At 42.3% G+C, this 21,310-nt stretch overlaps 1 protein-coding gene across 1 annotated transcript; it reads left to right on the top strand.

Moving 5' to 3' along the window:
• The first annotated feature begins 3,388 nt into the window (after positions 1-3,388).
• On the top strand, positions 3,389-20,219 carry LOC147891246 (cytochrome P450 734A1-like). Its single transcript, XM_087390008.1, has 5 exons — positions 3,389-3,736; positions 3,844-4,067; positions 4,150-4,397; positions 19,206-19,566; positions 19,661-20,219. Exons 1-5 carry the CDS (start codon positions 3,451-3,453, stop codon positions 20,087-20,089), a joined length of 1,548 nt encoding a protein of 515 aa, XP_087246134.1. The 5' UTR covers positions 3,389-3,450; the 3' UTR covers positions 20,090-20,219.
• Positions 20,220-21,310: the final 1,091 nt, after the last annotated feature.

Here is a 21,310-nt window from a genome sequence, read left to right on the forward strand (position 1 = left end):
ATTTCAATGTACTATCACTATCTTATATGTCTCAAATGACTCCCATTACGGTCTTGCATCCCATCATTTTATTTTATAATGTCTCGCATTACAATCTTGCATCTAGTCATCTCGCATTACGGTCTTGCATCTGTAGTTCTATAAATTCCCTAGTAGTCGTTCATCTTCTATATCTCACCCGCAGCAGACACTTCTTGCACTTTGCTCTTCATGATGAGATTCTATTAATTATATCATTCCTGTGTTCCATCATTTTACTTTATAGATTTCAATGTACTATCACTATCTTATATGTCTCAAATGTCTCCCATTACGGTCTTGCATCCCATCATTTTATTTTATAATGTCTCGCATTACGATCTTGCATCTAGTCATCTCGCATTACGGTCTTGCATCTGTAGTTCTATAAATTCCCTAGTAGTCGTTCATCTTCTATATCTCATTCCCTAGTAGTCGTTCATCTTCTATATCTCACCCGCTCCTCTCCTCAAGCTTGCTCCTTCCTCTCCTCAAGCTTGCTCCTTCCATCTTGCCCGCTAGTAGTCGTTCATCTTCTATATCTCACCCGCAGTAGACACTTCTTCCACTTTGCTCTTCTTACCTTACTCCTCTCCTCAAGCTTGCTCCTTCCTCTCCTCAAGCTTGCTCCTTCCATCTTGCCCGCAGCCTTGCCTCCTCTTCTCAAGCATACTCCTTTCATCTTGCCTTATCTCCTCTAGTTACCTTCCTCACTCTAGTTACCTTCCTCACCTCGTTCGTCTTCTATATCTTTCCTCACTCTCGTTACCTTCCTCACCTCGTTAGTCTTTTATATCTTTCCTCACTCTCGTTACCTTCCTCACCTCGTTCATCTTCTATATCTCACCCGCAGCAAAAACTTCTTCCACTTTACTCTTCTTACCTTACTCCTCTCCACACTTCTTCCACTTTACTCTTCTTACCTTACTCCTCTCCTCAAGCTTGCTCCTTCCATCTTGCCCGCAGCCTTACCTCCTCTTCTCAAGCATACTCCTTTCATCTTGCAACCATTATGGATCTTTTTAAGGTAATCGATTCTGTCGAGCAAGCCATTAGCAGCCTCAAAGAATGGATTGCCGAGAACCAAGGAAAGAGAGAGGAGAGAAAGCAAAATCCAGCTCCATTAACCCAGTACGAGAAGGATGACTTTGCTTGTCAGAAGGGCCTAGAGAAGGAAGAGGAAAGAAAAATAAGTATGGCTACTACTGAAATAGATAAATTGCAGTCATATAGGAGAGAGTTGATAGACTTTCAAAGTGAGATATCTTCGCGTGTGGCTCGTTATGGAAGATTTTCCCCCGAGGAAGCGCAAGCCATTCGGAATAAACAAAGTGTTATGCAAGAGAAAATTCATCAATCCTTACTTCTCTTCTATAATTTTAACTACATCGATGAGGATGAGATGAGCTCAGCTCTTGAATGGGTTGAATTTAGGCTAAGGACTTGAAAATAGAAAATTCATCAAATTGAATGGCTGTAGTCTTGAAAATAAATTTGCCTTCCACTGAGAGTCTTATTGTAACTTTTGGTGTAATTTGCCTTCCAATGAGAGTCTTATTGTAACTTTTGGTGTTTTTAAACACCTAAATTATAAATATTGTGAGAGTTTGCTACTTCCACTTGTAACTTTTGAAAGTATTTCCTAAACACTATTATAAATATAAAGTGAGTTTACAATTAATGGACCACTCTTTTTTGTGTAACTTATCTCAGGCTTAACTTTTGAAGGTGTTTATTAACACCATTAAATATTAAGAGAGTTTACAAAACGAATCTTATTTTTTCATGTAACTTATCTAGGCTGCGTTAAATTTTATAATTTTAGTTTCATGTCCTTAAAAAATATATAAAAAAATGCTTGTTTTTATGTTTTTATATGTGCTTTGAAGATTGGGTTTTTCTTAAATTTTATCTGAAAACTAGTCCAAAAGTATATGTAAAAATGAATTTGTACATTGACAAGTCCAAAATTAATGAAATAAGTGTTGTAGATAGAAAACTATGAAACTGCCATCAAGGATCCTCCTCATCCCTATGGGGCTTGTTGGAGGATCTCACAAACTACATCATCTCAAGGAAAGCTTACAATGTATTTAGCAACAACGAAGAAACTTCTCTACTCCTTCCCTTAGCTATGAGCGGTGATATAAGCATGGCTTGTAAATGCAGCTGAGCGAAATCAGCTCCATTGATTTCGGGTTTCCATAGTGACGACGAAATTAGAGGCAAGAATCTCGTAGAAGATATCTCCCTTTATCCATGCGTCGTGCCAATTGTCAGCTACCTTATCTAACCATCTACTATTGCCCATGCAAAGGTTTGCCTCCTTCCAACACTTACTACTACTGTAAGGAACTTGGCACACTCAAAGACTTGTGGAGCGAATCGACGGTTGCACAAGTAATACGCAAGCTGCATGCAGCCAACCAAGTAATAGTCTCCAAAAATGGTGTGGTAGCACGGGTGAGCAAAAGTGGTGGGGATTTCGATGGCACCATACGGAGGGGAGATTTAAAATTAAGGTAGGGGGATCTCAATGGGAGCACATAGAGGGTAGGTGTTTCCCTGCCCGCACCATTGCCAAGTGCTGCTGTTGCATAGCTTGCAATGCATGCAACGGTGATCAATGGGGCCCAATCTCGCATCCTACCTGCATCAGACTTTTTCCCTCCATCTTATGTGTGTGTGTGTGTAAACACATAACAAATATATATGTAGATGTGTTAGTCTGTAAGTGTAAACTCTTAGAAAGAGAAAATAAGTGTTTATCCACTTCTTCAATAAGCATTGTTGCCTAAGAACATTACTCCATATTCTCTCGAGCACCTCAACAAGGATAGCTTTTTCCTCATGTAACTATGAGCCTTGACCATGCAGTGTTTGTTCTTACAAAAGGCTTCCAAGGGGATCTCTATTAAAGAGGATGGGCGTTCCCTAAAGACTTCAAACAACTATATTCAAAGATTGGTAGAGTTAGGTTAGGCAAGCTTTTAGAAGGTGGCCGAAGTCCCTTATCCCAGAAAGCAATGACAAGGCTTAACATAGATCCAACTTAAGAAGCATTTACTTATTGAGATTTATAAATAAAATTTTAAATTGTATTCCTTGAAATGAAAGGCAAACCTTGAGACCCCATGGAGCGGGTCGCTAGCCCGTCGTAGACGGGTCAGGTTACTTCCGTCGTAGACGGGTCAGGTTACTAGTGAGGATGAAAAATGTAAGGGAGACTCAGGCACCCGCGGTCCTATGGGAAAAAAAAAAGAAAAAGGAAGGTAGACATGATCAGTTTTGTCACGTACTCTTTTCTGGTGTTCACGTACTGGCTCAGTCTCACGTACTATTTATTTTCTCGCGAATTCACGTACTCTCTCTCTCTCTGTCTTTCTCTCGTGTAACAGTAGTCGTGTTCATGAGCTTCGTTTTTCTGCTCTCATGGTAATGGAGCTCCACGCCGCTCCCCTCCTCGCCTCTGGCATCGCCATAGCTCTCTCTCTCCTCTTCTCCAAACTCGCCATCGCCTTATGCTGGCACCCTTGTCGCATCCGTCGCGCCTTCCTCTCTCAAGGCGTCCCCTGCCTCCCTTATCGTCTCCTCTTTGGCAACCTCCGCGAGCTTTCCGCCTTGCTCCAGACCGCTTCTTCCGCTCCCTCCGCCCATGTCTCTCATGACATCGCCCCGCGCATCTTTCCTCATTTCTTCGAGTGGAAGAAAAAATTCGGTAAACTTCCATCTAAGACGCTATCGCCCAACTTTGAAACTTTGGGTTTTGCTCACGTTTTCTCCACGGCCTTGGCTTGCCATTTTGATTTTCACTCGCACAAACAGGCCATCAGTTCGTTTATTGGATTGGCTATAGAGCGATCTTACCGGTTACTGAGCCCGAGGAGATTCGCGAAATCCTCTCCAACAAGCTCGGCCACTACAAAAAGCTTGTCCCAAAAAACGTGGTCAGGGACCTATTCGGCGATTCGGTGGCAACCTTGGAAGGAGAAAAATGGGCTGCGCATCGCCGCATTATTAGCCCGGCTTTCTTCACGGACAAGTTGAAGGTTCATACTTTTTGCCTTCTTCAGCACTTGTCTGTTTGCTTTACTGACCCCACACTTTCTCATCTATTCACGTGCAATCCAGGCAATGACCCCGACTATGGTAGCTTGCATAACTGCCATGTTGGAGAGGTGGGAAATGCAAGTTGGTAACAAGGAAGGCACCAGGGAGTTGGATGTACACGAAGAATTCAAGTCCTTGACGGCTGACATCATAGCTCATACGGCTTTTGGAAGCAGCTACGAGGAAGGAAAGTTGGTTTTCATGCGGCAGAAGGAGCAACAAATCCAACTTGAAAAAATGGGAAGATCTGTCCACATACCAGGATCCAGGTTTCTTCCAAATTCCATTGAAATATGGCATAGCTATATTCATGTGTTTAGCTATGACTTTTTTTTGCGTTTTAAAGGCCCGACCTTAGCCAAGTCATATTCCTACAGCAAGCCTAGTTTGCATTGATGAGTTAAAGATACCAACCATCCTCAACTAATGCCATATTCCAAGTTAGTTTTCGATTCCCCTGAAGCCGGCAAATGCTACCAGGATTACCTGTCCACCGATTAAAATAAGGTAACCCGCCTGTAAATTTCAAAATTTACCGCCAGTATAATGCTGTTTATTGATGACATAATACCTATAAAGAAGCACAAAAGCCGGCTCTAATGAGGCTGTTACCGGTGGTCTATTTTTACCAGCAGTATGATGCTCCCATATACCGGTGGTAAATTGACTGGTTATCAAGTAACCTTTTATCATCATGTTGTGAACAGGGTTCTAAAATTGTTTGCATAATCATGCCCGATACTGTGCAAAGAAAAGTTGCAGCCATTACATGCTTTGGGACAACTCCCCTCCCATCCCAGCAGTTGTTTCATTTTGCCTAATCTTTCCTACAAAATCGTCTTTATGAAAGTAGTAACATCTGTGTTTGCAGCTTGCATTAACTGCATTCCAGGTGCCTGAATATCATATATTGAGGGAAGTGTAAGCCTTATTTTTCCAGCCTCCCTAGGTTCCTAAAGACTTCAAGGAAAGCATTTTTTGTTGCTTTTGTTAGAGCCATCAACAGCCCCAAACTCATCTATCACCTCGATAAGCAAATCCATTTTGCCGTTCTCTTCCACCAAGAAGGCATTGGAATCGTCTCAAATATTTGGGCTCCCAATTTGTTCAGTAGATGGTAACAAAACAATTAATGTCATCATCTTTCTCACATTATTAATCTTTCTTATAACCTCTCATTGTTTAGAGATTGACATGACCTATGATGGCTGGTTTTTCCAGCTCTATCTTGAGCACTCACAATACTATTATTGCCCTATATGTAACAGACATAAGGCTTATATGTTTCGCTCACTAGTTGAGTACATGTTATCTATTGAGTACAAAAGCATGAGTGCTATGTAGAGAGAGAGAGAGAGAGAGAGTATATGCATGCATAAGATTCATAATCACATTCTCAGAACTGATAAAGAGTGGACGATTGAAATTCATGCTAACCACTAATTTTATTTAGTGTGGCCGTGGTGATCACTAAAGGACCAAAGATTACAACTATCGGGTTCCCACACTTCTGGCAGCAGGAGTGTCTTTCTGACAGCCAGCTTTTAATTTTTCGTTGATTTTCATGGTTGGCACCTTTATGGTATTTGCCAACTTGTATGATCGTTTTTTACAAGCATCAATAGAAGTTCTTCTCTCTGGAAAAAAAAAAGAGGCTGGATTGTGCTGGCTGTAGGGCTATGGATGGTTGTGGAGGAAGGAAGAAGACATGTCCCACGTGAGAACTGAGCATAAGGGGGATGATGAGGCTGCAGATAATTCGGGGCTGTTGTAAGCAGAGGCTAAAGCTGAGTTGCTGCCCAGAGGCTGAGGGCTGAGTTGCTGCCAGTACTGATCCCACTGCCGGCTGCTAAAGAATGAAGGTCTAAACCCCTTCATAGGTGGGGGATCCCTAGATGGGGAGAGTGGATCTAGATCAACCTGGGTCTAGTCCAGGCTGACTTGCAGGTGAACACCCACTGGCGGCTCCTCTTCTGTGCTTCCTGTCCCGTGGGTGCACTGGCTGTCCCATGTGGCTGTAGGCTGCCTACTTGGTACTTTTGTTGGGTACTGGTGCCATTGTAGGCCTTTGTGCATGTCTTAGTGCTGGTGCAGCACTTTTGGCTGTCATGGATGACTTTATGACAGCTAATGCTGCAATTGATCTTGTAGGTGACATGGCAGCCTACATGGCTTGTTTGACTCCGAGACTCCCTTAGGGCTGGCTGCCATGCTTCCCTGAGTCATTGCTATTGCTTGGATTTGCAATTGTAATAGATTGGCCTTACCAGTTTATGATTATGCTGTATTGAAGGGGGAAAAAGGGCTATATTAATGGCCCTTTAGGTGGGAAATGTGGAGGGACTATATAAGTCCCCATCCACCACTCATTGTAGACTTTTTGGATGTTACATCTAATCCTATCTACTCCCTCCTCCTTGCAGCCTACATTCTCATTCTCTCTCTCTCTCCTCTTCCCACCACTTCCCCTCTCTCTATTGTGGCAGTAAGCCCATGAACAAAGTCCCATACCGTCTTTCTAACGTGGAGCGGGAGGAAGTGGCAGTACAAGTGCGGGAATTGCTTGAGAAGGACTTCATCTCTCATAGCCCTTCTCCTTTTGCCTCCCCAGTGCTTCTGGTGAAGAAAGACGGATCGTACCGCATGTGCATTGATTAAAGGGATCTCAACAAGGCACTATCAAGAATAGGTTTCCAATCCCCAAGATTGATGACCTATTGGATGAACTCAAGGGTGCTCAGTTTTTCATGAAGATAGACTTGAGGTCTGGCTACCATCAAATCAGGGTGAAAGAAGGAGATGAGCACAAGACGGCCTTCCGCATAGAACAGGGCTTATATGAATTCAAGGTGATGCCGTTTGGATTGACTACTGCACCGGCCACCTTCCAGGCGCTAATGAACAGGGTATTGCAGCCACTTCTTTTCAGATGCGTGCTGGTTTTCTTTGATGATATTCTCATTTATAGCAAGGATAGGTAGGAGCACATTAAGCGTGTGAAGCAAGTGCTGAAAATTCTGAGGATGCATCAGCTTTATGCAAAGGCCAGCAAATGCACTTTAATGGCAGAGAAAATTGAGTAGCTGGGGCATATTGTGAGTAGACATGGCATTCGGGTGGATCCAGCACAGGTGAATTTGGCCACAGCCACAAAACCCCACCCAATTGAGAGGAATTTTTAGGTCTTGATTCCTTCTATAGGTTCTTAATTCACAAATTTGCCAAGAGGGCAGCTCCTCTTGAAGAAGGATGCTTTTAGGTGGTCAAAGGAAGCACAAAGCAGTTTCAAACTTTGCTCACTCATGCACTTGTCTTGGTATGCCTTGATTTTTCATGTCTTTTCGTTTGTGGAGGCAGATGCGAATGGCAAAGGAACAAGGGGTAATAGCCTTTGAAAGCCGTAAGTTTGATGCCAAGAAACTCAATTACCATGTTTATGATCAAGAGATGTTGGCTATCTTGCATGCTTTTAAGAAATGGTACCACTATCCGCACGGGAGCAAAATTAAGGTGAAAACAGATCATAGGACAGTCAGAATCCCCCTCACTAAGCCAAATTTGTCATGTAAGCAAAAGAGGTGGTTGGCTGCAGTTCAATCCTATGATTTGACATTGAGTACAGAAAGGGGAAGGACAATGTGGTTGTGGATGCCTTGTCTAGGATGTGGGCTTGCAATTTGTCTACTATCTATACCATATATTAAGAGTGGATTCATGGCATTCAAGAATAGTATATGTAGAATTCTAAGGCAGCTCTCATATTTTCAGATTTGCAGAAGCCTTCTAGCTAGGGTCATTCGGAATTCAAATTGCATAATGGGCTGTTGTGGTGCAAGGACATGATTTATATAGTGCCATGGATTTTTACTTCAGCACACCTCATATCTCTTTCTTATGGCGGCTATTCTGAAAGCCTAGAACAGCTTTAGAAATACTCTTCGAAGAGTTCCCCTAGCCTCTCTGGAAGAGATTGACAGGCAGCCTATCATGTGGAATGATAGCTTACCCGACAAGCATGGCAGACCACTTGGCCAGTCTCATTATATGCAGTGGTCCAGATGGGGAGAGAGGCCCTGCGTCCTCTGTATGATCCTGGAAAGGTTTCCAAAAAGCTTCCAAAGGATCGTGAACAACAATTGGTATGCCACCTCAGAGGAATTACAAGGAGGATTTAGCAGATAGACGGAGCCCTACCCGAGGATTGTATGGATATAGATGACCGACCGGTTGTTTGTTCTACTTGAATGGTGGCTTTCTCGAGGACCGGCATCCCTCTTCAGGTCATAGCCTTTCGAGGAGCACATGAGGATGCCTTGGTCTTTGATGTTTAGTCAGGTGGAAGGCTGTCTAGATCTTCAAATGATATTCTCTTAGGTATTCCCTTTCAGCCTGTTAGGATCCTAGGGTTTGTGGATCATGGTAAGAATTCAGAGTGGCACCTTGATCCGAACCCTCGTCTCCCCTTCCGTTTGTTATTTGTAAGTAATGCTAGGAAGTTTTAGATCAGTTCTAGAGGTTGGAGGCGCCCCAAAGCTCCTCATTGGGAGAACTTGCATGTTTCTACAGACCTGCAAAGACTCTTTTGGAGGAGACTCTGGGAATCCCTCAAGAATAGAAAAATCAAACTTTTCTTTTGGCTATCTATTCATGGAGCGATTGCGGTGAATTTGTGGAGGGCCAGGTTCGGGGCAGATTCTACTTGTCCTCGCTGCAGGTTTGCTGAGAAGTTGATTCACCAATGGGACTGCAGACAAGAGAGGTTGGAAGGAGATTGCTAGGATCTTTGGTACTTTTTCTGCTTCCCACTTCTATATGACTTGGGGTTCAATGGCTTGGCTCTCCCTTTCGGACCCTCAAGTCTTCTTTGAGAGGTAGTTCTTGGGCTATCTCGGTTTAACGACACTTAGTTGAGTATTGCTCTTTGGATGACGTTCCCTTGTCCCCGTTTAGACCGTTGTATTCTCACGTGGATACCCCTTGGGAGATACTATTGAGTATTGTAGCGTGGCATATCTAGAGAGCGAGATGCAAAGAGGGCTTGGATGGATCTTAGGTCCATCCCTCTCACACCGTGGCCATACATACTTTGATGGCTAGTGGGGTGATCATGAGAGATTCTTCCCGGGCAGCCTCTCGAAGGAGGGATATTTTTCTCAGAGAATGGAGGGGCTCTCCCTTCTTCTCAAAGTCCATAGCATGACCGAGGTGGCACTTTTAGCCTCCTCCCTGGTTTCTTTCCAATTTATACTGAGGTTTTCTGTTGAGCCATTTTGGGTGACTTTTTTTTTTTTGGTAGAAAAGAAGTTTGTATTATATTATATCATCATCATAAATATTCACAGTACATGTTCTCTAGCATAGAACAGCCAGCCCCCATGGGGAGAAGTTTCTTCAACAAAACATTTCTGATAGACACTCATGAGCTTGAGGGCTTCTGAGTTTGTCATAGCAGCAACAGAATTAAAAGAGAGGTACATATGAATCATCTGCGTCATCATCATTAAAGTAGTCAGAGTAGTTGAAGTTCTCTAAATCACCAGAATTGTTAGAGTCATCTATGGTAGCAGCGTGGGCTTCACTGTGGGTGACACTGGCTTCTTCTTTACAGTTGGAGGGGGGACCTGTTTAAGAAAATCAGTAAACTCAGGGGGGATTTCCAAAGGTGTGGTATTATCCATCCCAAAACAGCTTTGAACATGGTCTTGCAAGTTAACATTAAAGAGGGCAGCCTCAGTTCTGAACTGGTTTATCATTTCTATAATTTTCCTTTGATCCTGTGCAGCCAATTGAGAAAAAACAAGTCAGCATGCAACACAATTTGATTAAATTGGAAATTGTTTCTGGTTATCCAAATAAACCACAGTGCATGTGCTCTGATAGGTGTCCATAACTCCTGTTTTGTCCTTGCAGAGTCTCCTAGTAGTATGGCCTTCCAATTTATTGGCTCCCCTGTTTCAAGCTGTACTATTTTCCACACCTTTCTAGCAACAGGACAGGCAACAAAGAGGTGAAAAATATCTTCATTTATAGAGGGGCACCTCATGCATTTACCATTTCCCTTTCCAATTCTCAGTCCTCTATTATTAGTCCACACAACTTTATGCATTATTAGCCAAAGCAAGGTAGACAATTTGTCAGGGATTGAGCTTGACTAAACGGAGTAGAATCTGAATTTCCATTTGCCCCTAGAGTCCTACAGTTTCCACCTAGTATTAAGGACCATGCAGAGATCTCCAATGTCTCTGGTTGGAGTGGGGATAGGGAAGAAAGAAGTACTCTTAACCCAACTGAACTCTCTGCTGTAAACCAAGAAAGGTCCACCTTTCCGTTGCTGATTTTCCTCCCAGAGGTGAATTCTGTTCAAGACAAGTGTCTGGCTTTGGTTATTTAAATTGAACTCTCTCCTAATCTCAATCTAGGTTTTCCATCTTAGCTCAGCTTTGTTCCAAAGTTGACCCTAGCATTGCAGTCCCTTTTTGAAGAGTAAAGCAGCCTTATCAAAGTCTTCATCAGAGAGAGCAGCATCCTTGAAGATAGGAGACCTAGATTGAGTCTAATGTCATAAAAGCTCCTTTGCTAGAGAAGACAATTTGGCTTTTGATTCCTTCAAAGGCTGTCCATAGTGAGATCCAAAGCTGATTGCCTTTAGCTTTGCAGGGTTCAGGGTTACAAATAGCTGACAACATAGGGTATTTTTTCTACTTGGGAGCTCTCAGAGGTCTTAGGGAGTTCACATTCCTTAGAAGGATTTGGGCCCAATCCTCAAGAGGATGGAGGATTGCTTTAATTATCCAAGTTGAGGATAGTTTCAGAGAAGCCTGCTCTATATCTATCACACCTAAGCCTCCTTCCTGCTTGGGTTTGATACAAAAATCCCATCTGACCTTGGCTATCTTTCCCCCCCCCAAAGAAATGATCTGCAAATTCTAATGAACTCGTCAATTCCAGTTCTAGAAGGGGACCAAGAAGTGAGATAGAATATAACAATTGGGTATATGCAGTGGTTGAGAACAGTTCTCCTTCCAGCTAGACTGGCCTGAAACCCTCTCCATTTCTCAATCTTGTTTTGAAATCTGTTCAAGAACCAGTTCCATCTTTGTTTGAGGGAAATGTCAAAATCCATGGGGATACCCAATAATCTAAAGACTGTGCCATGTTTGATGAAGACTGTGCCATGTTTGATTCTTTGGCAACCCATCTCTTCCAAGAAAGCCTGTTCATCCCCTTTGAGAGTTGCATATCCAGTTTTGGAGTGGTTGATTTTGGAACCAGAAGCTTTACAAAAGATCTCTAAGGACTCTATAGCCTTTTTAATGATTTGAGTCTCATTCTTGAGGGTTAAGTTTGTGTCATCAGCAAACTGTTGGCAGATAAGGTGCTTGCCAGAGGGCAACTCAATGCCTTTCACATTTCTGATGTTGAAGTAGCCACCCTAGTGAGTCTGCAACAATTGCAAAAAGTAAAGGAGCAATGGGGCAACCCTGTCTTATAGACCTTTTAAGGACAAAGGGTTGACTCATGATCCCATTGATACAAATCTTGGCTGAGGCATTAGTGAGAAGCAGTTTGATATATGAGATGAATAGGGGGCCAAGGCCAAATAGGCCAGAGTTTGGATGATGAAGTCCCATTCAAGTCTATCATATGCTTTATGAAAGTCAACCTTCAGAAAACATATGTCTTGCTTTGTTTCCCTGGCATACTCACATCCCTCTCAGATATTGATGATGGCTTCAAGAAGAGGTCTGCCCTTTATGAAGCCTTTCTATTGTATCCACTTGGCCATTCTATTCTTTACTCTCAGAGCCAGTGCTTTAGTAAAGATTTTATAGCTGCAGTTAAGCATAGTAAGTGGCCTCCAGTACCTCTTCCTTATCCCCCTCCTTAGGAATTAGTTTGATAACTCCCCCATTAATATGAGTAGGCAGATTCCCATTATTGACACTCTCTTGCCATAACAGTAGGAGATAAGGACCAACAGTGGGCCAAATTTTTTTGTAGAATTCAATTGGCAATCCATCCTCTCCTAGTGTTTTGCCATCTGCCATTACCTTGATAGCCTCAAAGAGTTCATCAATAGATAGAGGTTTTTCCAGGTACTTGTTATCAAATCTGAGCACAGTGTTCTTTCTTGCATAGTTCCCTGGCCTTGGTCACTTCAGTATGTACTTGTATAGTGGAAGATAGTAAGTTCTAAAAGTGGAGATGAATGAGATCAATATTCTCCTCAGTAGATAAAGCAAGAGAGTTGTCAGCTTTTCTAAGAAGGGGAATCTCTTCATTAGATCTTTTTCTTTTGGTAGGTCTCTCAGCTTTACCAGCCCACCAATCCCTGAAGTATATTTTGGAATCATTAAGAAGAATCTGTTCTTGAATTCTAAGTTCATTTCTTTTTAAAACCAAGTCAGTCTAGGCCTATGGATCCCCCTGTCTGGCTAAGTTCTCCAAGGAAACAATCATGTCCTGATTGCTGTCCATTCTCTTAGCCCTTATTTTGGCTGTGTCTTTTCTTGCTTTTCTAAGCAGTCTTTGGGTCTGTTCAACTGCTATACACCAGGAGTCACTGACTGAGATAGAATCAATGAAGGCCATCGGCCAAATTGCTTTAACTCCTTCTTGGACACTTTTAAGGTCAAAGAATTTAGGATCAGCCTCAAACCATGAGGTGGTTTTTTGTCCTGGGCCAAAATCACATTTGAGAAAGATTGGCTTGTGATCAGAGAGAAAAAGAGAGGAGAAGACCTGAGTTTGAAGAGAGCTAGTCTGCCTTACTAGTTCTTGAGAAGCATAGATCCTATCCAATCTAGCCTCTCTTCTGTTGGCTCCAACTTGGCTATTGGACCAAGTGAAAGTACCTTTCATCCCCATGTCCACAAGGCTTAGGTCTTCTTTCAGATTCTCCCAAAGAGTCTGTTCACTGCCTCTGATTATTGTTCCTTTACCCATCCATCTGTTTGTGGATTTTTCCACCATGTTAAAGTCTTCTACCGCAAAACATTTGTTTCCTGCAAGCAGTAGTGATTCCCAACTGACCTTTCTGTCCTGTGTACTGTTAGGGGCATACAATGAAACCACAGTGAAAGACTGACCTTGTAGAGAGCATTTGAGCATAATCCATCTGTTCAGTGTATCCAGTTCAACTCCTAGGATTCCATGGGAATAATTAGAGAGTATCCCGATTGCCACTCCACCTTTTCCCTCCTCATGTTGGGTGAAGAACCATTTTCTTCTCTGATCAATAGCTATAAGTCTGTTCTCTAGAGAGGGTCCAGAGACTTTAACTTCTTGTAGTGTAAGAAAAGTAGGGGAAATATTATTGGTTCTCAGCCAATAAGCTAACTCTTCTCCTCTGCCTGGGTCAGTGAGTCCTCTGACATTGAGGGAGAGGATGGCTATTGGTTTACTTGACATTCTTTTTGGTTTCCTTTCTGGCCTTGGGATTGGGGCTGTTGACTTGGGGGGAAGCACTTTTTCTTGATGATCTTTCTCTTGCTTTGCGCTTGGGTAAAAGTCTTCCCTTGAACCACAGTATCCTTTTCCATAGTTGTGACCATGTCTTGATCATCTTGTAAGTCTTCCTCATTGATCTTGGAAGAGGTCATCTCATCCTCTCTATTGATGTCCTCTTCAAAATCCTTTGACCAGCCTGGCTCTATCTGAGAATCCAAATCCATATCGTGATTTTTTAAAATCCATTCTTCAATTTCACTCTCTGCCAAGGTATCAAATGCATTGTTCAGTGCTAGAGAGTCATCTAGCTTTCCTTTGCCTTTGTCAAGAGAGAGTATGGGTTTGGCAGGGCCTCCTTCTGAAGAGGGATTTTTTCAGGAGTAGCTGGGACCTTGGGGATCCATCTTTCAGTTTGCTTGCTGTTGTTAGGTGCAGGAGGATCCTTGGGTTTAGCTTTGGCTCTCTTATGTGGGCAGTTTTTAACTGCATGACTTGACAGTCCACTGAGGAAGCAGGACTTTGGGAGATTTTTATATAGAAGGGGCTGCTCTCTATACACACTACCATTCCTATTCACCATTACCAAGGTGTTGGGCAGATCCTCAACAACGTCCAATTTGATACAAACCTGAGGATTAGCTCTAGGATTAATAAAATTTTCTTTCTCAACACCCACTCTCTCTCCCAACCCATTGCACAGAGAGGCAATTTGGTTGTAGAGAGAGAGGGGCAAATCTGGGAGCTCAACCCACACAGGGGTATAAAGGTGGACCTAGGTAAATCAAGATTGAAGTTCTGCTTCCACTTCTCTAAGTAGAGAGGTTGGTGTCTGATAATCCACAGAGTACAATTGAGAGCCTCGGAGGCCATGCTAGGAGACTCAAAGAGGAAGACAAAGAAACCTTTCCTCAGAAACCTAACATTGGTAACGATGCCTTGCCTTACCCAGTTTGTTCTCACCCAACTCTCAATGAAAGCTAAAGGAGGTTTGGGCCCTGGAAGAAATCCTATCAGAGCATGAGTGCTAAGTCAATCTATAGATTTAGATAGAAGATCTTCATTGATGAAGGCGACGATTTGCTTACCTCTTGCAGATTTTTGGCTCTCACTAGCAATAGCCTCTTTCTCTTCAGCAGGTGTGGAGCTGCTGCGTGGGGTCTGTGGGTCATTCTTTTCTTTCTCGCCGTGAAGGTTCTTTTTGTTTCCTTCATTTTCTCCCCCACGCCTCAGTCATCCCCGCTTCGGGGGTCTCTTTGATTTGCGCTTGCGCTTGGAACACCTCTAGAAGAAATGGTTCCTTCTTTACTTCCTTCTCTGTTCGCTGGCTCTTCCCTTTCCTCTTTCACCTCTCTTGGGTTCTTGAGTTATGCGCTGGAGTTCCCTGGTTTCTTGTTGCTTTGCTTTGGAACTGTCTCGTCTTTCCGTGTCTTCGACTTCTGTCCGTCTTGAATTGGCAAAAGCGAGAAGTAGTATCCTTTTGCACTGGAAGGGAGAAGAATCCGCCTCTAGCTTTCTGAGCTGCTGCTGCGTAAGATACCGTGGCCCCTCCTCTCCCAGCTCGGAGAGCTGACGAGGAGTGTCCATTTCTATCATGTGGTGCTGAAGCTTCTTTCAAGATGGAAGATGCTTTGTCTTGCCTAAGGGTCCATGTATCGCTTTTCAGAATCGACTGGTGGCGTTCGGATGAGAAAGTATTCTTTTTGGCAAGTTTAGGGAAAGCGTCCTCAAAAGTCAAATCAGCCGACCATGTTTGGTAGGATCGAAGAGCCGGACGTGACAGGCCGCCACTTCCGTCTTCTTCTTCCATGTCATCATCAAGGTCTTTTCCAAGGTCAGGTCTAAGTGGTGGGCGAGGGAATCTAGCCTATAGATCTCCGTCTCCGTCTCCGTCTCCGTCTCCGTCTCCATCCTCTATTTCGATCTCCATCTAGTTGCTATTAATAGGGCATGTGCATGATGTATCTCCGCTTCGAGTAGCTCTTGTGGGTTTTTTTCATGCTTAATAGAAGTCTGTTTCATGGGGAAAAAAGAGAGACAAAGATCCCAAGTTCACCAGTCTTTTCTCTTTGAATCTTTAGGCACATCATTAATCTTTAGCTCAGCATATCCTCCGGAACTGAATGGTCAAACTAAAAGAGTCAACCAAGTCTTGGAAGAAATTGTTACGTCACTATATTCAGTCACACTTATTAATAGTCTTTAGAATAGTATTTACCACTCAGATAGTTCACATATAGTAAATCTTTCCACAATGCTATCATCATGACTCATTTTAAGTAGCCTACACTCCAACAATACCAACACAGAGTCACCTTAGTTGATCAGATTCTTCAAGAAATGCAAGATATCCTAATGCAAGTCTAGGATTGAATGTGCACAGCGCAAGAGTGGCGGTATCAACATTCTGCTAATAAATACTGACATGATCTTGAGTTTAATGAAGGTGACGTGATTCTGTTACATTGCTGCACATCGCTACAAGATAGTTAAGTCTGTGTTTCCCAAGCTACAGCCATGATACTACGAACCCTTCTAGATCATTAAGAAACACTCATCACCAAGACTACCACCAACTTCGGATAGAAGTAACCATACATTTCACATTTCATGGTTGAAAGCATATTTTCTAGGTGACGATGATGTTTGACCTCTGATTCAAAAATTCAAGGAGACCATCGTCGTCGTCTTCTCATCCTCGAGTGCATACTAAGCATTGGTAGTGTGAGACATGGCATCAACTTATCACTAAGTTTCTTGTTCAGCTGTGTGATGTTGATGATTCAGACGCTACTTGGCAGATAGATGAAGATATGTAGCAATACTTTGACATCTTGCAACAATAGTCTCAACCTTGGGGTCAGCTATGGAGCGATGGAAAACTTTGATTGAGATAAGGAGGAAGTTCAGATGAAATAATTAGAACCAGACTTTGATCATGAGCAGAATTCACCTTTGGGAGGGTAATCAACAATGGAAATGTATAACTTTTTTGGTCTACAACAAAGAGTTCAGTTGGGTTGAGAGTACTTCCTTCTTCCCTATTTCTATCCAAGCTAGGGATATAGGGGATCTTTTCATTGTCCTTAATACTAGATGAAAATTGCAGGATTTTAGGGACAAATGGAAATTCAGATTCTGTTGCATTTGGTCAAGCTCAATCCCTGATAAAATGTCTACCTTGCTTTGGCTAATAATGCACAAAGTTGTTTGGACCAACAGCAGAGGATTGAGAATTGGAAAGGAAAATGGCAAGTGCATGAGATGTCCTTCTTCAGAGGAAGATATCTTTCACCTCTTTGTTGCCTATCCTACTACTAGAAAGGTTTAAAAAATAGTACAATTTAAAACATGAGAGCCCATTAATTGGAAAGCTATTCTATTAGGGGACTCTTCAAAGACAAAGCAGAAGATATGGGCACCCATCAAAACACATGCACTGTGGTTTATTTGGATAGCCAGAAACAATTTTCAGTCTAACCAACTTGATTTGCATGCTGATATACTTTTTCTCAATTGGATACACAGGACCAAAGGAAAATTGCAGAGCTGATAACTCAGTTCAGATCTGATGCTGCCTTGTTTAATGTTGATCTTTAAGACCATGGACAAAGATGCTTTGGGATGGACAACACTATCTCCTTTGAAATCCCTGTTGAATTTACTTGTTTTCTTAAGGAGATCTAAACTCTAATTGTGAAGAAGGAATCAGTTTTACCCAGTGAATCTCATGCTGCTGCCTTTGATGACTCTGCTAATACTGGTGACTCATCTAATATGGATATCAGATACTCTCACTACTTTATTGATGATGCTACAGATGATACAGAGGAACCCTTCTTTTAAAGTTGCTGCTGTGACAAACTCACAAGTTTCCAAGTTCTTGAGTTTCTAGCAGAACTATTTTACTAATGTAACTTCTCCCCATGGGGGCTGGCTTTTCTACTCTAAAGACTATGTATTGATCATATCTTTGTGGATATAATATATTACAAACTTTTTTTTGCCCAAAAAAATATTCTCAACCTTAGAGATGATTCATTCTACACTAGTTTCCTCTTTTCCACCAAGGTCTTCTTTTGAGTGGGAAGGAATGTCATGATCCGTGACATATAAACATTCTTATGGATGGTTCGATGAATGGGCACTTCTGGAAGGGTCTGCCTTTTCAGTGGGTTACTTCCTATGAGGTGCAACCCTTCACAAGAGCTACAACCAAAGCCACAAATTTTCGAAAGAGGCATACACTCATAAAGACTCTACTTCTATTGTAATGTACCTTTTCGTCAAGGGGGGTTGCACACTTCACAAGAGGAACTCACCTCTTCATGCCCACACCTTTTCATGTGCGGCTCTTCACTCTCTGTATAAGAGGCCTCATTGTATGGATTGCTTGAGATATTCTATGCAATAGCTATATTCTTGTTCTTTGCTGTAATTACAGGCTTCTTTCTGTTCCGCAGTTCATGAATGATATTAGATTATGAGGATTTCTTATACTAGATACCCAAGCCCACCTCCTTGCTCCCTCCATCCACCTAGCCACACACTTCACTGTTCTTTTTACTGCATTATGCACCCTGAATATATTTCTACCTTTGTGGCTCATTAATCACCATTGTTGTAGTCTGAGTAGTGGAGCTGCATACGATGATTTCATTTGGCAAGTGGGAAGTCTGTGTTATAAGGATGGATATGGTGCATGCAATTTTTGATTACCCATTTAGTGTAAGAGAGAAATTGTGGCTGATTGTGTACACTTGACGACGCTTACCTCCTGAAGGTCAAATAGGTGGGAGTTGTGTCTCTCGATGTCCTTTAGCACTTGTTTGGAGTTGATTGCAAAATAAGGCATAGAATAGCTCATTATGCAATGACCCTAACACCACCGATGTCACCTTCCATGTCAATGAGGTCTCGATAGATCAATGATAAGTCCAGAGGTGGTTAAGGCAACGGCAGCCACATGGGCCACCCTTGTCAGCAACATTGGCTAAGAAAGAGAACTATGTGGGCATCATGTAAGGCTGCCACATGGGCAGCACATGGGCAGTATCAGAGGGCTGCCATATGGGTAGCAGGGCCAGCAGAAGAGGCAGCCAACAAGGGGTACCAAAGGCCTGTTTATAGGCAGAGTCCAAGGGTCTGCAACAGTTGGCAGGCAGCAGCAACAGGCTGGAATGGTGGCCGTACAGGTTTGTACAGTCACCAGTACAGATAGGGTAGGGCAGAATCAGGGCAGGGTCGGCTGCTGCAGGGATCTGGTTGGCAAGATCTAGGGGCTATCTCGCCCTATATTACGGCCTCCATTGGGGAGTTCCTGCTATCCATAGATGTTCAGCCTGCAGATCATCCTTGAGGGTTAAGAGCAAAGAGAGCCGTAGTGCTCAGCATAACAACTGGCCATTAATAAAAAACCAAAATTTGCACATTTTGGCCCCTCCAGAGCACCCTCATGCAAGGTGTAATAGGACTGGCCCCTTTACCCTAGAGGGTCAAGTAGTAAACACACCCAACTGAGAGGGAGGGGAGGGAAAATCAGTTTGAAGGCAATTTTGAGACATGAGAGAAGCAGCTTGAAAGAGTTTTCCAAATCATTGCATGATACTTGGCCTTGATAAATTCTCCAGGTTCTTGCCAACTGCACAAAATCGATATCTAAGGAGGCTAAACAACGACATACAGGCAACCCTGCTCCATATTATTCAAAGTCGAGATGAGCACCCCCCTGAGAATGACCTTCTGGGAATTTTGCTGGCTGCAAATAGGAAAGATCTTCGAGGACTGCAAACGACTCTGAGCATGCAAGATATTGTCGACGAATGCAAGACGTTTTTTTTTGCAGGCCATGAGACCACTGCCAACTTGATGACTTGGGCAACCATGCTACTAGCCACCCACCAAGAATGGCAAGAAAGAACAAGGGAAGAGGTACTTCAGGTGTGTGGCAAGAGAACCCCTGATTCAGAGTCTCTCAACAGCCTCAAATTGGTAGGTTGCGAGTAGACTTCGTCCTACACAATGAATTTGTAATGTACCCTTATTATTATATAATCATTGAATAAATTCCTTCCATGGATTGTAGGTTGGGATGGTTATCAATGAGGCCTTGCGTTTGTATCCACCAGCTGCAACGATTTTCAGGCAGGCTGAGAAAGAGATAAAGTTGGGAGGCATTTCTGTTCCATCAAACACACTGCTTTGGATACCTGTACTTGCGCTGCATCACGATCCAACGATTTGGGGCCCAAATGCAACAGAATTCAACCCACAACGTTTTGCGAATGGTATTGGAAATGCGTGCAAGATACCCGTGGCCTTCTTTCCGTTCTCTATAGGACCCAGGAATTGCCTCGGGCAAAATTTTGCGTTGCTAGAGGCAAGGCTGATTCTCGTCATGATGCTTCAACGATTTCGGTTCTCTCTTTCACCAGCTTACAAGCATGCTCCAACCACACTACTTACCTTACAACCTAAATATGGGATGCAAATCATCTTAGAGACAATGGTTTGATCATAAACATCCACTTTTTCATTGCCAAGAAAATTTAATTTTTGATATGGTGTACTCTGGTATTTTATATTAACTTTAAGTTCACATTAAGATGCTCACATTAGAGCATCTTTATGAGAGCATTTTTCATTGCCACCCATGAGAGCTCTAGAAAATTTAATTTTTGATATGGTGTACTCTTGTATCAAGTTTACATAAAGATGCTCACATGAGAACTACTAAAATGACATTCGAACCTTTGGTAACTTCCCAATCAATTAACATCATAAGACTTTCTCAATTAACAAACATAAGACTTTCTTTGTGCTGCTAGATAGGAATGTGGCTCAACAAGGTAAAGAGTGCATCCTTGTTTTCTTGTAATGAGTACTTAACTCAATTGACGATATAAGAAGTTCTTTGTGCTACTAAGGATGTATTCTTGTATTCTTCCAATAGACTACTTTTTAAAATGTTTTGGGGGAAATCTCTTCAGGCTATAGTGGTCGTTAGATGTCGAATTCTCTTAGTAAAAATGTTAAGAGGCTCCTTTTGATAATCCACAAACACATTTCCTAACTCAAGGTCACAACTAAATTTATTGAATGATATTTTTCAACATCTTACTTTAGGGCATCCCCTCACGAGTCTCAATATGTATTTAACAGGTCATCAACAATGTTCTTTAAAAAGAAGAGCCAATGGCATCAATAACATAAAATATACATGAACAAAAGAAATATTACTAGGAGCCGATATGCTTATCATTGTGGATATGTAACAAATATCATCTTCATTAATAGCAAAATCACTTTGAAATGTGAAAACCATCCTCCCAACTTCATGAAATGTGAGAACTAGCCTTCGAACTCCATAAATTTAATTTGTTTTATTTGCACATTTGATGCTCAATGGTACATGATCTATACAATTCTGATGGACTTACATTAATGGACATTATTCACATATGGCTTACCTTAAGCTTACCTTAATGGACTCAATGTGTGGGGAGGACGGTTTACAAATTTCTCCGAAAATTTCAGTAGGGGGATGTATATTGGTTGTATCTCTTTTAAACTAATTGCGTCATAATCTACCTAGAAGGGACCTTTCACATATCGTATTGTGATGTTTCAAAACATTTAATGCTAGTTGATTCAAAAGCATAAATAAAGAGATTCGTTGCTTGAAGGGCAAAATGCTAACTTGTCTTTTATTTGTTTGGCAGACTTGTCATAGTTT

The sequence above is a fragment of the Dipteris shenzhenensis genome, chromosome 18 (genome assembly GCF_047967505.1).
Source record: "Dipteris shenzhenensis isolate YYH24624 ecotype China chromosome 18, Dip_SZ_1.0, whole genome shotgun sequence".
NCBI lineage: Eukaryota > Viridiplantae > Streptophyta > Polypodiopsida > Gleicheniales > Dipteridaceae > Dipteris > Dipteris shenzhenensis.